The 19,172-nt window shown below is 33.7% G+C and overlaps 1 protein-coding gene across 1 annotated transcript in view; it reads right to left on the bottom strand.

Moving 5' to 3' along the window:
- Positions 1-608: 608 nt before the first annotated feature.
- The window catches only part of LOC102518598 (COBW domain containing 1-like), a 39,010-nt gene continuing 20,446 nt past the window's right edge, over positions 609-19,172 (bottom strand). Inside the window, 7 exon segments of the mRNA XM_014556616.2 lie at positions 609-1,718; positions 2,105-2,234; positions 4,531-4,596; positions 4,702-4,770; positions 8,865-8,916; positions 12,016-12,072; positions 16,938-16,982. Of these exon segments, the coding sequence (XP_014412102.2) occupies positions 1,612-1,718; positions 2,105-2,234; positions 4,531-4,596; positions 4,702-4,770; positions 8,865-8,916; positions 12,016-12,072; positions 16,938-16,982 (526 nt within the window). The 3' untranslated portion in view covers positions 609-1,611.

Below are 19,172 nucleotides of genomic sequence, written 5' to 3'. Positions count from 1 at the left end.
AAAACATATTTATGAGTTTAATAAACACAGATGTTTAAGAGTTTAGATTAATGTTACCTCAAACATTTCTCCTACAATAAGACAATTAATTATAAGCCATTTCTCATGGTCTAGGACAGATGAATCTAAATAATTATTATTTGTCAATGAACATTATGAAATATTACCATGACTACATTAATTATAAACTTTAAATTGTTAGCAAGAAGAAAATATTTATCTATGCTCTGTTGTGGGCCAGAAGCTAAGCTGGGTGCATCACAAATCTATTTAACCTTCACCACAACATTGAATGTTTCATATTATCACTGTCCACTTTAAAAATAAGAAAACTAATCTCAGATAAAATATTTGACCCAAGATTATACAGCCAAGAAGCAGCAGAGCTGGAATTAAAGCCCAGATCTGACTCAAAAATCAGCTGACTTTCCACTGAGCAATTTACTGCCACAAAATAAGTGTATTCTCTCAACCACGAATTAAGAGAATAGATTCAGGAGGCAAATGGATAAATAGAGAAGTTATATGAAAAAGGTACAGAATGCAGGGGAAGGGAGACAGATAATCTAATCAGTTAGCCTGCCTCCAACCAATGCAACCACTCAAGATACGCAGATGTAAATCTTTTATTTAAAATTCTGAAAAAATGTTCCAAAAGTCATTTTGACAGCCTTCTGATATTCAACGACCATTAGTTTGGGAAAGATCATCCTTAAATTCCAGCCAATCCTTTCTTCTCTTACAATCTGAATATAGTTATGCTGACCTGGCCTGTAGTAGGAATGGGAGAAAAGTAACCCATTGTATACTTACACACCATTTATATAAAGATTCTTAAATCATCAAAAATTACCTGCAGTTACATCTGAAGTTCTGTATCTTGTCACTTTTAGCTTACATTGAAAATTAAAGAAGTTCAAAAATACCAAGATGAATGTAATACCAGTAGTAAAATCTACTCTAAAATTAAAAGGTCTGTAACTGAAATCTTTGAAATAGATTACAAAGTGAATGGTTGAAATTCCATTGCACTGACTACCACCAGTAAGGCTTAGAATTTGATTAAGAGATGGTTTCAGTTAATTTCTTTGACTTAGGTTTCTTCCACTTCTAAGTCTGTACTTACAATAAAACTTTTACTACCTTCAGTAAAAAATGGTGACATTATTTGTTTTTAAAAATTTTTTGTTACTAACAATAAAATTACATCCATGCAACCAGCTGAAGTTCTAAGGGAAAATGACAATGTTGAAGTAAGTTTCATCATCATTATTATAAATAACTTCCATGGGTGAGAAATTCAGCCTATGTAAACTCCAAAGCCAATTCTGAGAGACATTTTGGTGAATCATCTGTCTACACAAACACACACACGTGCACACACACACACACAAACTTCAGAGGATACTTTATTGTGTGAATGTCAAATGTTTTACAATACTGATTTGCTATATTTTATGTATTCTATAAAATAAATACTATTTTAAAGTACACTGAAATTCATAAGAGAAGTAATGCAAAGAACAGACACCTACATCTAGTAGGAAATATATCTAGTAGGAAACTTATTTCCAATTTTATCATCCAATCCTTTTGATAACGCTTCTAGTGTTATGGACAAACTTGATCTTCTTTGAAATGTGTTGTCCACCATTTTTCTGTTTCAGCCACAGTAGCTATAAATAGTTGTTTAAGGATATCTTTATCTAAATTCCTGCCTGTAAACAGAAACAAAATATGGTATGATTATATTATGCTTATTAAAATAACACAGTTTACCTATCAAGTCCAGATCATTAAATGCTTCATGATTTTCAGAAATTTACAAAAACAATAACAATTAGAGATTCCTTCCTTAACTTTCCCTTAGAACCAAATTGGCATTTGGATTAATCACTTTTCTAAAGTTATTTGAAGAAGAGTAAAAGGCTTAATGAATTCTTATGAATGTGTTATCACATAATTAAGACAAATACATTAACCAGAAGCTTATCTGGATTTACAAAAGTGGTTCAGATAGGCTAAAACTGCTTAAGGAGCACATCATATCTGTTTCAAATATATCTTTTACTTTGCTTTAGAAATTTAATTGCTTGTCACCTACCAATAAGAACCAATCGATTTGTTCTCTCAGTGTCGTCTTTCCAGCTCACTGGAGTCTCCTCCAGATCATACAGCTCATGGACACCTTGGACAATCACTTGCTGTGGTTTGTCTTTGATCGACACCAGCCCCTGCTCAGAGAATGACCAATTGGCCTCAGTTTGAATTTAAATGCAGAAATCGAGGATCAATGTTAATGGATTCATTATTCCTATTCTTTTTTAAAATACAAACTCATGAAGAAGATACTGTTAAAATTTACTTAATTTCAGTTATTTGTGCATCAAAGAGTTTCCTAAAGCCTCCAATTTTTACAAAGGTTGCTGTGCGCATGGATTTTTTTAAATGATTTACTATTTCCAATGATAAAGTTAATACACATACTAAGATGTTTATTCAGTGTTTTCACAACAAAAAAAATCAAAACAACAAATGATAAAACAAGTTATGTATCAAATTCAACTGCCTATTCTACTTTTAGGGATTTTATACTTGTTTCACAGTTTTAGTGGGAAAATGTGAGAAGTTAAATAATTTTGGTGATAATTTGTTTTTGAATAGGTTGCAATAAATGGAGTAGATAATAATGAAAAAAGGAAAAGAAAAACATTTACCTGAATAAAATTTGTTTTATATTGATTTGCAGAAATAAGGAACAAATTATCTGACAAACTAGCTCCTATTGGAATGAAATAATTTCTCTGAAATAATGTTTGTTATATATATTATAAAAATAATACATATATTGAAAAATAGTAAGAGACACATCTCTGTCATTTCTACCACACAATTTTTGTGTATTTTTGGTGTATTCACGTATTTTGGGTGAATGTTCTTCTAGTTTTCTTTTCTCATGCCGAGTTTTGTCCTCTGCTTTTTAAATTTGAGTTTTAACGTGAAATAACAAACTCCTCAGAAAGAATTACCTAAGCATCAATTTTATATTTGTATAAAGACTTTAGTTAACAACAAGGTCCTGCTGTATAGCACAGGAAACTATACTTAATAGCTTGTATAACCTATAATGAAAAAGAATATATAGCTGAATCACTATGCTGTACACCAGAAACTAACACAGCATTGACTATACTTCAATAAACAAAAACAAAACAAAATTTTTCAAGTCTTATGAAAGATGAAAAAAAAACTTTGAAGTGTCAGCTGTTATTAAAGTTAACAATTTAAACATGTTCATTATTATAAGACTAATACTTTGCAACAGCGAAGAGAAGGAAGTCTATGAAGAGAAAGACCATGTTGCCTCAGATGCCCCAGTGTTGCTGTGATGAGCTGAAGGCCAAAAGAATATTCAAGGAGGAAAACTGCAGAAAACCTATCACATATCTAAGGACAAAATTCAAACTAGGATAGTGCAGGATGAGCCACTGAACTCTGTACAGAGAACTGCTGGTGGTGTTAGTATAAACACCCAAACGGCTGCTATTCTAGGTAACCACTCCACTTCAGTACTAGGGGACAAAAGCAGTCATAGAATGAAACATGATCTTTCAATTAAGATCACAGAATGCACATGAGGATACAGTCATAAAGCAGCAGGATCTGGCTTAGTTCTTTCTGGTGGGAATAATGTGGGCACAGACTGGGATTCACCTGTGTTGCTCTTCAGCACCAATCCCAGGTAGTGCTAGCACAGGAAGTAAAGAAATCTACACCTAGAAACTGTCATTCTAATGACCCAGGAAGTTGGCTGCTAACTGGAGAATCCAGTTAATAACAATAATGATAAAAAACAGTAATAATAAAACCTTTTGCACACTTCTGGAACCACAAGAGAAGACACACAAATGACTGCTGACTGGTTAAGCACACAGCCTAGAACACACTGCTCCCTGGGAAAAAAACACCTTTTGTGACATAAATACTCAAATGTCAAGAATATGAATGGGTTTCCAAACACAGCAAGAATTCTAGTCCTTTGTAACTTTGTTTCACAGTATAACAAATGTTTAGTGTTTGCTAAGTGCATCAAGAAGCGTAAGGTTCAGTTGCAGGAAGATTTCTATTATTCCTCTGTTAATGAAGCTCTCTCAGAAAAATCAACACGAGAAAATGTTCAGTTTTCTCTGACTGATCAAGCAGTGTGCCAAGGGGAGGAGAGCTTCAACAAGTTAAACTCACTGGCCAGATTACTGCTTGGAGCACCTGGGAGTAGAAAGCAGGGATCGCATTTCAAAGCACACAGGTTGTTTTAGCTGCAACATTCAGTGAAGCTGTGCAAATAAATCATGCTTTATGCAATGACTTCCAAAGCTTTTTTTCCAGCAATGGACATAAGGAAAAACGAAAACAGATAAAGGTCATTTGTACTAAAACTAGTGCTTGTGTTTAAAACTACATCTGATTTTATGAAACAGCCAAGAAAGGGAGTTTGTCCAAAAGTTTAAAACTGTAAGCTGTGTACCGCACCTTTAGTCGTATGACCTCCATGCAGTCGTCATCCCTGTTTCTCACATTCTTTTCCCACAGGAGATTCTGTATCAAGTGACATATTTTATTAAGATTTCAACTACTGCTAATAGGAACAGCTATGTGGCAAAACAACTGATAAATCATTAATCAGTTAAAAACTGCACTCACCTGAATATATACATTTAGACTTTCTTCCTTTGCATTTCCTGGTACTTCAAATGTGACTGTAACAATACTCTGTAAATCAAGAGATAATCAATAATGATTTTTATAGTAATATTCAACATATTTTTTAATTACAAGTTTTAAGATGAAAAGTAAGGAAACATTCATGGAAATTTATGTTGCCTTAACTATATTAAGTATATCCTTTTCATCATATTTGCTGATTTTTGGTATCTGCAACTCCATGTTCTATATTCTGTAAAGTTGATCAATGGTTAGTATTTACACAGAGAAACTCTTATGAAATGGTTCCCTCTTTAATACATTCTTTCCAGGATTCTCAGCACTAAAAAGGGAAGGTAACAAAGACAGTGTATCAACCATGTACTGAGGAAGGTACTTTTGCCTGGGTCACGTCATCTCACCTTCTCATTTCCTCATGACAACAATCCTGTGGAATAAAGGGAATTATTTCCATTTTATAAATTCAGGGAGATGAGGCCTAGAAAAAAATCAACTACCCAGAGCCAGGAATAATGTTCTCTAGGAAAAATAAACACAAATGAGAGATTCGGTTTATCTCTGACCAAACAAGTGCCAAGGGGAGAAAAGTTCCTAGAGATGAGAATAACATAATGTCACCTTTGGTTTCAGAAAGCTGATGGGTACTTGCAGGTTCATCATACTATACAAATTTTACGTTTGAAATTTTCTACTAAAAAGTTTTTTCTAATGCTCTAGCAAAAGAAATGTTAGGAAGATAGATATACTAAAATCAGCAAAATATTAAAAGCCATTGCAACTAGGTCATCTGCACAGGGTATTCACTTCAATATTCTCTCTACTTTTGTATATCTTTGAAAATGTATATATTAAATGTTAAAAATATACATACACATTAATTTGCACATACCCAAGGTCCACTCCTGGAGATGTGAAGGGTGGGGACCACTGAGGGTCCAATAGTTTTTAAAAAGCCACAAATGACTCTGATGTACACCCCGCAGCTTTTCATTCTTATAACAAATATTTACTGAGAACCTACCATATACCACATCCTGTGTTAAGCAATGAGGAATTTATATTTAGGAATTTATAGACTACCATAAGGGAAAAGCATTTCAACTCAAACTACAAGGCATTATAAATGCCACAATAGGGGTACATTCAGTATATTATGGGTGCAGAGACTGGCTTTTATAAAGGTTCTTGAAAGCAAATACTACATATTCTTCATCACCCAGAAGATAAGAATGTGATGTGCTTCAAGTTCATCTTTATGACTAACACTGAGTATCAAAAACAGTTGATTTTTCTCAAAAATCCTACCTCCAGGGACTGGTACTTCTCTTATTCACTCAATAAATAAGATGTATGTTTTCATGGGTTGGAAGAATATTGTTAAAATGTCCATATTACTGAAAGCAATTTACAGATTCTATGCAATCCCTAACAAAACACCTATGGCATTTTTCACAAAACTAGAACAAATAATCCTAAAATTTATATAGAACCACAAAAGACCCAAATAGCCAAATCTTGAGAAAGAAGAACAAAGATGGAGGTATCACACTGCCTGATTTCAAACTATAATATAAAGCTGTAGAAATCAAAACAGTATGGTATTGGCACAAAAACACACACACAGATCAACAAAACAGAATAAAGAGCCCAGAAATAAACCCACACTCATATGGTAAATTAATCTATGACAAAGGAGGCAAGAATATACAACAGGGAAAAGACAGTCTCTTCCATAAACAGTGCTGGGACAACAGGAGAGCTAGACGCAAAAGAATGTAACTAGACCATTTTCTCATGACATGCACAAAAATAAACTCCCAATGGATTAAAGACTTAAATGTAAGAACTGAAACTATAAAACTCCTAGAAGAAAACAGAGGCACTATGCTCTTTGACATAGGTCTCATCAGTATTTCTTTGGATCTGGCTCCTCAGGCAAGAGCAACAAAAGCAAAAATAAACAAATGAGACTACATCAAACTACACAGCTTTTGCACAGCAAAGGAAACCATCAACAAAACAAAAAGGCAACCTACTGAATGGGAGAAGATATTTGTAATTGATATGTCTGACACATGATTAATATCCAAAATACATTAAAAAGTCATACAACTCAACATCCAAAACAAAAACAAAAACAAAAACCCAACAACAACCCAAACTGATTGAAAACAGGCAGAAGACCTGAACAGACATTTTTCTAAGGAAGACATGAAGATGGCCAAAAGATACATGAAACATCACTAATCATCAAGGAAATGCAAATCAAAACCACAGTGAGATAATTACTTCACATCTGTCAGAATGACTATTCTCAAAAAAGACAATGAATAACAAGTGTTGGTGAAGATGTGGAGAAAAGGGAACCCTCATGCACTGTTGGTGGGAATGAAAATTAGTATAGCCACTATGGAAAACAGTATGGAGGTTCCTCAAAAAATTAAAAATAGAACTATCATACAATCCACCAATTCCACTTCTGGGTATTTATCCAAAGAAAATGAAAACACTAATTTGAAAAAATATATGCCCCTCGATGTTCAATGAAGCATCATTTATTTATAATAACCAAGATATGGAAGCCTATGTGTCTATCAATAGATGAATGGATAAAGAAGATATGTTTTTATGGCCGAGTAATATTCCATTGTGGACTTTCACAGTGGAATATTACTCAGCCATGAAAAGACTGAAATCTTGCCATTTGTGACAGCATGGTGGGCCTAGAAGGTATTATGCTAAGTAAAATAAATCAGACATAGAAAGAAAAATACCATATGATTTTACCTATATGTGGAATCTAAAAAGGAAAATAAATGAACAAACATAACAAAAAAGAAACAGACTTAGGTAACAGAGAACAAACTGGTGGTTGCCAAAGGGGAAGGGGCAGGGGGATGAGCAAATAGGTGAAGGGGACTAAGAGGTACAAACTTTCAGTTGTAAAATAAATAAGACACAGGAGTGTAACCTACAGCATAGGGAATTTAGTTGACAATATTGCAGTAATTTTCTATGGTGACAGATGGTAACTAGCCTTATGGTGACCATTTTGTAATGTATAAAAATATTGAAATCACTATGTTCTACACCTAAAACTAATAATACTGTGTTCTATAATAATATTGTAGGTCAATTATACTTCAATGAAATAAGTAATATAGATAACTGAAGATGAATATTCTATTAAGATAGGTTTCTAAGAGAAAAATGCTACAAACATGGTAGTATAGCTCCCCCATAAATATGAGCCAGAATGAAGACAAATGAATATGATATGTTGGCCCTATTATAATTAATGATTCAAAAAATAAGTGATAGTTTCAAGATAGAGAAGAAAATGCTATACACACTGCTCACTCACATGCTCCCTTCTTCTAGTGTTTAAATGGAAGAAAGAAGTTACCCATAAGCTCTACCATCATGACTTGCTTAAAAGAAAGATGGGTACAGTGAAAATATACTTTCTTTGTTCCTAGCATCTTCAATGTTTACCTCAGGAATTATAGTTTTTAAAACACTTTAAGGAGTTCAAACTTACCGTGCTATCTGAAGCTGAAACTCAAAGTCAATTTTTATTAAATAAGCCATGGATGCTTATATCAGACTTTTAGTTAAAAAATAGGCTACATATAGGGGATTAAGAGGCTCAAACTCTTACGTATAAAATATGCTACAAAGACATATTGTACAACACATGGGGACTACAGCCAATATTTTACAATAACTATAAATGAAGTATAACCTTTAAAATCTGTGAATCACTATATTGTACACCTGTAACTTATATAATATTGTACATCAACTATACTTCAGTTTTAAAAAACAGGCTGCAAATAGAACCCCTAGGCTGTTTTTATGCAGTAATTCCCACCAGAAGAACTAATCAAAATATGTTGACTAACCTGTAGAATGGAAACGCTAAAAGGCATGATTTTCTAAGATTCTAAATAATTCTGGTTTGATGAATCCCTATTATGCATTAAGAAACCAGATTAGATGACCTCAAAAGCATTTAAATTCTAAAAACTCTCAAAGCAGTTCACAAATACTTTTTAAAAAACAATTCTAATAAGACAATCCTAAACAGAACCAATTTAGTTAAAGAGTTACCTTAAAAACATTTTAAAGATGTATTTTACCTGATCAAGGTGAGGTGGTGTTGCTGGCACATGTTGAAGTTTTTTCTGCAAACTAAGAATAACTGATTAGAAATTCAGAATTCAATACAATTCTGACTTAACCTTATATATTACTTCGAGAGACAAAGCTAACTAAGAAAGAGTTTCCACAACTGAATCTATTACATAGTACCACTTTTACATGCTGTTTACATAGTCTAGTGGAGAAACACTGGCAGATTGTTTAAACTTTTCTTAAAAATGTACATACATTCACATACATGCATATACACACAATACAGAGAAAAACTAATTTTTAGCAACACTATTTGGTGTGGTTATATATGTCAGTAGATTTCTTTTTATTTCCAATAACTCTAATACAGGCCTAGGAAAATATACATAAGCATTTTACAGTTGCTCAGAATTTCATCAAATCTCCCCTTGCTTCCTCATATGAAAATAATGCTGGAACATAAAGAAAGTTAGAAGGGTAAATATTTCCTTTATCAATGTTTTTCCTTGAACGTGTCTACCTTTGAAAAAACAAACAGTTTTCATAAATGGAAGCCTTCTATATAGTCAGTTACCAGTGGTTGAGAGAAAACAAAGTCAGAATCTTAAAAATACAATGTACTGATCTGAAAAGAGCAAAAAGATCAATATGGCATAACAAACTATAACCATAACCACTGCAGCATACCTTTAGAGACTGATGGGGGTAGGTCAGGAGAAAGAAAAGGACTTAAAACCTTGCAGATGTTTTGCCTTGAAGAACAGTGAGGGGTAAATTAGTAACAGCAAGTGTAGGAAAGAGAAAAGACTTGTAGGAACTGTTGGAGCAAATGAGTCTCACTTGGGGGTCCTTGTAGGAAAGTGTCAAATTAAATCCCTCCCAGCTGGTTGCTCAGGAAAGGATTCTCTTGTTAAGCATCTAAGCACAGTGAAATGTTATGCAAAGGCCTTATGTGATTTCTAGCAGGGGCATCACATTCAATAGCTACTTCTTCCAGTGTCACTAATGCATTAGAGCTGTTCTTCAGCAAGTGTGGAACTGAGATCACCTTAGAAAATGTTTGAAAAATTACATGTTCTTTCCCTATGTTCAACATTGAATGTTGTTGGACAATGACTACCTACAACTCCCACAGGGAAGAAGTTTTCCTCTACCCTCTTAAGTCCCTGCGTGGGTCTCAAAATTAGACTAACAAAAGATTAATAAGAGAAATTTATTTAATAACGGTTTTATTTGACAAAGGAGCCTTCATAGGGAAGTGAAGACCTAAAGAAACAGTTAAACCTGAGTGTGTTTATGCTAGATTGATGAAGAGTAGAAAGCCTTGGAAGGATATGATAGCACAGAGTATGAGCTGAGCATAGTAAACCAGAGGAAACTCAGCAAGGCTAGTGCTTTCAGATTCCTCTGTGTGTCCCTTTGTCTTCAGAGATAAGGACTTTCCTTTCCTCCAAGTATAGATAACATACCTCTCACGTAAGGGTTCTATGGCTCATTACATCAGAGGAAATAAGAGAAAATACTTGCAAATCATGTATCTGATGAGGGGTTAATACCTAGAATGTTTAAGAACACCTATAACTCAGCCACAACAACAACAAACAAATAATACAACTAAAGAATGGTAAAGTACTTGAATAGACATTTCTCCAAAGATAATACACAACTGGCCAAGAAGCAAATGAAAATCAGTATGGAATCATTAGAGAGATGCAAGTCAAAACCACAAAGAGCTATCACCTTACACTCAATGGGATAGTTACTACCAAAAACAACAGAAAATAACAAGTGTTGACAAAGATGTGGAAAAAATGGAACACTCGTGCACTGTTTGTGGGAATGTAAAATGGTGCAGCTGCTATGGAAAACAATATGGTGATTCCTCAACATACTAAAAATAGAACTACCAAATGATCCAGCAATCTCACTTCTGGGCATATATCCAAAATAAAGTAAGATCTCAAAGAAATATCTGCACATCCAACCCATGTTCAGGGCAGCATTATTCACAACAGCCAAGAGGTAGAAGTAACCCGAATGTCCATCAATAAATGAATAAATAAAAAGTGATGTGTACACACACACAGGAATATTACTTAGCCTTTAAAAAGGAAGAAAATCTTGTCACATGCTACAAAATGGATGCCTTGAGGACTAAGTGAAATAAGCCAGTCACAAGACAACTACTGTACAATTTCACTTATTTCAGGTATCTGAAGTAGTCAAATTCTTAGAAACAGATAATAGAATGGTGGTTATCAGGGGCTGCAGGGAGGGGAGAACAGGGAATTGTCATATAACAGGTACAGAGTTTCAGTTTTCTAAGATGAAAAGCTTCTATAGATAATGCCATTACAAACAATGTGGATATACTTAACACTTCTGAACTGAATACTTAAAAATGGTCCATAGAATGAACAATATCAAAAGTGAACCCTACTGTAAACTATGGACTTTGGCTGATAATAATGTGTCCATGTTGGTTCATTGATTGTACCAAATATGCCACACTGATGAGGGATGCTGAAGGCAGGGGAGTATGTATATGTGGGTGGTGAGGGCTATGTCGGAACTCTTGTCTCTTCTGCTCAATTCTGTTGTAAACCTGAAACTAATCTAAAAAAATAAAGTCTACTAAAAAATAAATAAATAAATATTTTTTAAAAAGAGTCATCTAGGAAAAAAAAAAGGTTAAGGATCATTATAAAAAAAATACTGATGTCCAGAGAAGAAAGATTCACTCTTTCCCTTATGAAAAGGATTCCCTCTGGGGAAGGAGGCAGGAAACTGATCCATCACTATGAGGAAAGCAGTTATCTGTGGGAACACCCCAAACTAAAATTTTCTATGTATTTCATGCATTTTCTCATAGAAAGAAAGTATTACACACAGCAGTTGGTAAGGAAATATTAATGATTAGTCTCTAAAGTTAACTACCATTTACATTATAATTTCTGTAGGAAAATGCATGTGATTTCCAAACATCCAGTTAGCAGTATCTTCAAGAATATAAAAATTAGGAATGGTCTTGTATGCCAGAGGAATGACAGGAAGCATAAATCAAAAGTGCAAGTCTGTAAATCACTCCTGTAACTCCTGTAACTGTGGAATGAAATGTGCATTACAATAAAAGTGTCCAAAATACAGGAAACATACCTTACTCCAGAGAGACTGTCAAAGGCATGAAGATCTAATACATTCGAGAGATCAACTCTGAAAGGAAGAAAACCAAACAGTGTGAAATTCTGTGAAATATATTCAATTAATAAAGAAAAAAAATCTCTATTTTGCCAGAAATGTAGACATAAAGGTTGATCCATATATACTATTTTAGGAAACACAGAAAAATGACAAGCAAGGAAAAAAAGCTGTTGTAAATTTTTTTTTATAGAATTTACACTTAAAATTTTAAAAACTGTATGAATCATATATGACCAATGCAGGAAGTTACTTGGTTATTGCTTCAATAAACTATAGTTTTTTGTTTGATTTTACTTTCAACTATCTTTTCAATCTTGAAAATTTGAGCTTTTTGAATACATTTTTATAGCAAAAAATAAAATCAATTAAAGAACTGAAACTTTTCAAAAGCAGCAGTTTATTACTCAAAAGATGAAGTGAGGTAAAATGAACAAATGGAAATACCATAGTAGTATAGGTACAATGTCTCTGGAATTTCTTTCATTCCACCTCCCCCCTTTCATGACATAACAGGTAATATCATAAGAATATGAGGAGTCAAATAACCAATGTATAAATAGTCACTCTAGGACCGTTATCTACAGCCAAAGGATGTGATTTGATTTTATTTCCTTCAGATGGGGTTGCACAGAGACTGAAACTTCCCAGTTAGTGCTCTATCTGAATAAACGTTATTCCTTAGAATTATTTACCGGTAATTAAGCCTTATTAGGAAAGCTGTTATTGAAGTTAGAAGAGAGTATCATATCAAAACTTAAGTTTGGTTTAAATACATAAAAGTAAATTTATAAAAACTAGCGACCCAGTTCCAATTTTTATGTCAGGCTATAAAATAGTAAAAGACAGTCACTTTCTCCATATCAAAGCTACAATGAAGGAATGTTTACAGAAAACAACAACAGCAAAGTTTCAAAATTAGACTCCAGGAAATTGCCAAACATTGAATAAATTTTCTCACAAAGAAAACAAAACTTTGTCAAATTCAAAAATTTTTTAAATATGAAAACACGTAAGCTAAGCCACCCCCTTTAACTTAGGTCTGACCAGCTGGGCCCGCTTTGTTCATTCTCAATAGTCTGCATATATTCGTACTTTTAGCAACAATACTCTGTTAGATTAAGAACGTTTATCCTGGCACAAGGCAGGCAAATTCCCGTCTTATTAAAAGAAGAACACTCCAGAGTTCTATGTTAATAGACTGTAACAACATTTCAAATTCTGGACATTCTAGATGAGCAGAATTAGGAAAATAATCAAGCAAAGAAGTAAATGTTCCATGACGAAATTTTTGAATATCAATTTACCTATGAGACCAAAGCCTTAACACTAAACATACTTCCTTTTTCACCATTACAGTTGAGCAAATATTTATACTGACAGGTGACAAATGAATGAAGGTTTCCACCAAGTTCATCATCTTTACTTTAAGAAATAGCTTAAAGTTTAAAAAGTTTCACATGCCAACTGTGTGAATACCAAAAGATAGTTCTGAAACACAAGAATCTAAATTGACTAAAGTTTTCACTGCAACAGTGTCCTTGAGAATATTTATCATAGATTTAGAAATAATTCTGCTTTATACCCAGATTCTTTTGATAATTCCAAAATAGACAAGATCAACAATAGATCTGTACAGATTAAATTCTACAGAGAATATTAAAATATCAAAGTTCTCTCATTGTATCTCACCAGATTCTCAATGGAGAGGAAAAGAGGAAAAAGTCTAAGGTTCCAGATGAAAGTTGCTATGGATTTTCCCCAAATCTAGTGCCACCATGAAAAATAAATTCCTTCACTCATTCAAGGCATATGACTAGAAGACTAATTTCCATGGCATCCAATTTCATTTAATTTCCACCTTCAGAGATAAAAACATCAGATCTTTTCCAAAACATTAATACAGATATTAATAAAACAAATTAATACATAAGATAAATTAATAAATAAAAATAAAAAGGCTATTACTATCATGTAAACACTGAATGGCAGAATGAAGCAAACAGAGGGGGAAGAAAAAAGTTCCAAAGTTCATCTTTTCACCTCATCTCTTGAACTATCTGTGCCAGGAGTACCTAGTTCTTCTCCTTATGCAGAGCTTTCAATTTTCTCTAGGTCTAAAGACTGCTTTAAGTAGCCTAAGACCAGGGACAGGAGAATGATAAAGGAATATGGCTCTGGCTGTCTAAGAGGAAGGGAGTTCAGCTCTTACTCCAGGGATATAGTCATGTTTTCAAAGTTCAGTTAGTCTCAGAAACTGGGACCTCCAGACAACCCAGATCTATGAGTTGTTGATACCATCCAAAACTAAGTCTTGAACTCCAGAGCTAAATTTCCAAATGCCTTCCCCAGTGGCATCTCAAACTCAATGTTTACAAAACTGAACTAATCCCCTTTACCAAACCCACTGCTATCACCAGCCTACCCCAAATTGCTCTTCCTTCCTGTATTTCCTAGCTTGGAGAATAACACCATACTCAATCCATCTCCCAAGAGTCATACTGCTTGTAAAATCCTTCATTAATTCCTTGCTGCCTACAGACGAAAATCCAAAGTATGTGTCATGGCACTCAAGACTCTCTGTGGAAAGTTCTCCATCTCTACAGTCATACCTCTTTTTCTCTCCACAACATAATGCAATGCATTCTAGCCATTCTAAAATATTCACAGGTTTCTGGAATACAAAATCTTCCTTATGCCTGGAAAGCCACTGCTACTCTTGTCCACCTGGAAAACTCCTATTCATTCTTTAAGACTAAGGTCAATGATCAACTTCGCAGTCAAAATTTTCTGACTCCTCACCAAGAAGAGTTGAAGAGTTGTTCCTCTATCTTTCTGTTCTTATAGGATCCTGTGAATTTAATATCCCTATTAAATTAATACTATTTAATCAATTACTTTTGCTATTTTCTCATCTCTTCCAAATGACTAATCTCTGTAAAGGCAGCATTTTTATGTAATATATTGCTTAAATCCTCAACATGCCATGAAATGCCTAGCAACGAGTGGAATGCTCAATAAACTGCGAATTGATTAACTTATTATTGATCAACTGGACTTTGGGTTTCCTCTGTTCAGTCCACCTAAATCTCCAAGATTAAAAAAGAAGTCTGGAAAGGATAAGAATGGCACTTCTAATATTCCACTCCTACTTTTGAAGTCCATTAGAACTTCCTTTTGCCTCCAAATCAACTTAAGTCTAACCAATAAGACAATACATCATTCTCATTCCATAAATATTCAAGGTAAGCCTTTTCTGTATATGTTTATTGCAGTTTTATGATTGTCAGTTTTAGTACTGTAAATGCTGCCATCCATAAAATGCTTAAGGTATTAAAAAAAAATTTTAAGTACTATTTCAGAAATGCACTGGAAAACACCAGACACTGAAGAAACAGAATAAAAAAGGAGATATTATTCACTTATTTATTCATCCATTTGAAGTAACAAAATTTAATCACTGCATGTTTTTCTGTAATTAATAGACTAAATATTAGAAATGTTATATAAACATCAGAATTGTTACCAAATAAACTATTCAAGATGAAACCTTTATGCAGGACATAAAGGTCCAAAATGATAATCAACAAAAAGAAAAATTAAGCAAGATAAATCCTGGAGCCTTTAAAAATTTGATTTACAATGTTCGTAAATACAAACCAAATAAATGCTATTACAACATAACCACAGCTATTTATGGACCTGATTTTTAAAAACGTTATTTAAGCATTATGTGGTTGTCTGTGTGCCATTTTATAAAGAGGAGAAGTTTTAAAGAGAAAGAAAATGGTAAAATGCAACAGGAGGAAGACAGATACTGAGGAAAGGCGCATGGTATGAGTTAGGTTATCAGAGATTTTCTACTTTGGAATTTGAAATGCAGGGAGCACATGTGGTGTATGCTTGTAGAAGACTTAACACTAAGGGCATTCTTCTGCTACCTCGCCAGCAGATGAGTGGCTTCTGAGAATGCATACCAAATTAATTCCCCAGCTGCTCACATGCATATAAGCAGCTGCTGCTGTTACTGCCTAACACTTAGGGAAGTCTGTCAGCACCTCTAATCTCTACCACAGCAGACAAGCCACTCAACTAAGGCCTCTGCAGGACTTCCAAGGAAAGAATCTCTGAATTAAGAACTGGGTGGCACTGGACTGCCAGCTGTGAGCCTCAGAGCTGCTGGCTGCAAGTTGCTGGGTCCACAGCTGCTGAGCCATTCTCGCTAAAAAATGAGCTTAACAGAATGCCCCTGTACAGAAATTTTCTGAAATAGTGATAGCACTCAATGCAAAATAGAGTTCAATCTACAGAAATCCATTTTACAGAGGTTTTAAGAACATCTCTAGTTTATAAAGTAATGTGTATCTGTATGAACAGAATTTTAAAAAGATAAGAACCTATAGGAAATCAAAATCAAAATTTTAAAACGAATGCATCAGGAACTTCAAGCTAAAGGTTCCATGTATTTTTATAAGACAGTTTATTTTTGTAACTATGAAACACTAAGAATATTTTTAAAATATTAAAAAGCCATTTACATACCTTACATTAAGATAAGATTCCTATTAGTATACCTTTTCAGATTTCTATACTAGTTACTTCCTTGAGTGGTTCAAAGTCCTATGTCTTCTTCCTCATTAAAGCAAAAGCACAGGTATATAGAATAATCATGGCTCTGTAGTCTGAGTTACAAGAAGGAGAAGCAAATATATTAACTAAATATGCCAAAGTAATTTACAAAGGGCATTTGAAACATTTTTGGCCTCATTTTTTAAAATGCACACCCCTATATTATAATCAAACATACTTATCAATTACTTACTATTTATTATTAACTAAAGTTATATATTGTTAATATTAGCCATGGCTTTGAAAAGTACCTTGATCTTTGTGCTTCTAAAATTTTTCCCAGTCCATTTATTGATCTGAAATAAATATAAAAATGAAGAAAGTAAAAAAGTAAATGTTAACTTTTTTAAAAAGCATGCCATCACATTATTTCTAAAACATGAAGCAGGTATATACAAACACATCTAGAGCTAGAGGAAAACAACAGAAAAGCAAATTTATATTTCTTTATAGTTTAAATAGTCTTTTCCTTCTAATTATAAATCAGGTATATTCCACTTATGCATTAAAACATGATATGCAAAAATCTACTGCACAACTTACAGACTAGGGGCTACTTTGTGATTTATAAAAAGATCCTTCACTTCAGAAAAAATGATTAATAAATAGCCAATAATTCTACTGTTCTTTAAATGAGTAGATAAATCAAAATTTTAACTGACACCTGATCTTCCTCCACACACATTGTGGAAATGGCTATACACATACTAGAAATAAAAACTTAGTTACGAGTGGCTTTGACTCCAGGTTGTCCTCAGTATTCAATCACATATCCAGTTTTTGTGGGGTTTTCGTTTGTTTGTTCTTTTGTTTTTTGATAGAATAACTGCTTCAGTTCCCTAGCTAGGATCTCTACCTACTCTACTGGTCCTCTCCTTCCTGATACTATGGTAATGAAATATGGCTCCCTTTGTATGGAGCCAAAAATACTTGTTAAATCCTTTTTAATATACTGTACATCTTTTCAATTTACATCATCATTTCCATTGACTTTAGGGTTACTTGCTGAAGATATCTGCTATTTGTTCAAGTTTTTTCTCATGGGTAAGGCTTCCCAAACAATGATTCTGAGACAAGTCTCTCTAATAATTCACAAAACTCTTAATCTTCTCTTTTGAATATACTCTATAATCTGATGGCTATTTCTTCTCATGTGTTTACCTTCTTCCAACTCCCCAAATCTAATTCTGAGTCAGTCTCAAGTCTGATGTACAATGGAGGGTAAAAAGCCAAAACGGTCTGTAATTTATCAAAGTGCTTTGTCAAATTCTTTCCTGGTATTGCTGAACAGTACTGGCTGGCCACAAACTGGCTATGTCAATACTGCTCATGTTAGAGATTCAGCTTATATAGTCAATATGAGGATAGAAAAGCCCAGTAGTTACAATTTCTCCTTTTATGCCAAAAATGCTTGTGACATAGATTACATTCTCATTTCTAGTAATCACAATGATGCAGAGGATTTTGAAGAGAAACAAAATTTAGGAGACCAGTGTCAAGAGAGGGTAAAAGAAGTAATCTCCATCTACCACTTTTATCTGTCTAGACTTCTCAAAAATATCAACCATATTTTATTTCTTTCATTTTTTTATTCAATGTAACCTGAAATTACTACATAAACTAAGAATAAAGTCTACAATCTAATAATAACAATAATAGCTAACAGAGCACTTACTATGTGTCAGGGACTGTACGAAGTTTACCAACACCATCTCATATAATACTCAAACCAAACGCAGATTTCAAAGTCCATGATCTTAAGCATCACACAACACTGTGCAATACTACCTTATCTTCTACATGGAGATATTTTTACAGTTTTTCATAGTAAAGTCTGAGAGGATATTACTATTAAAATAAGATTAAATATGCAGAAAACATGAATTCCTTCCTCTGCAATTATTAATCATTGCAGCCAAAATCCTAATCAGCCTTACCTTTACTGATTCAATCTATAATATATATGAACTGATACTGATCGACTCAAAATCTGATGTCAGCAGATTGTACCCATTGAAGATGACCAATAATATAAGCTATCGAATAGTCCTTTGTAGACAGCATTTATAAGTTTAGGTCCTACAAGACAATTAAAAGTCCCTGAACTTTAACCTCATTTGAAAAGTCCAAATGATTGTTGAATCTTTTAACACATAACTGAGTACCATTCACAGATACTGATTCAAGACATTAAAGTTAGCTAGAAGACAAGCACAGTGAACTGATAGTTAAGGAAGACCCAAAGTCAATGAGGGTTCAGGGAAAAGTGAAACAAACCACCTGAGTTAGGGAAGACTTCGCAGGAGGGAGGGAAAAAGAGGTGGGGGGAGGGCGAAGGCATGAGTTCTAGAGAACGGATAAAATAGCTTTTTAACAAAAAAAAAAAAAAGAAAGGAAGAAAAATACAGACAATGAAGGAATTCAAGGATTGACAGATTAAGAGTGAGAACACATTTAAGGGAAGATATATCCATGGGAAATTAAAT

The sequence above is a fragment of the Camelus ferus genome, chromosome 4, assembly GCF_009834535.1.
Source record: "Camelus ferus isolate YT-003-E chromosome 4, BCGSAC_Cfer_1.0, whole genome shotgun sequence".
Lineage (NCBI taxonomy): Eukaryota > Metazoa > Chordata > Mammalia > Artiodactyla > Camelidae > Camelus > Camelus ferus.
Note: the sequence above shows the minus strand (reverse complement) of the source record. Positions and strands in the feature narration are given on the sequence as shown.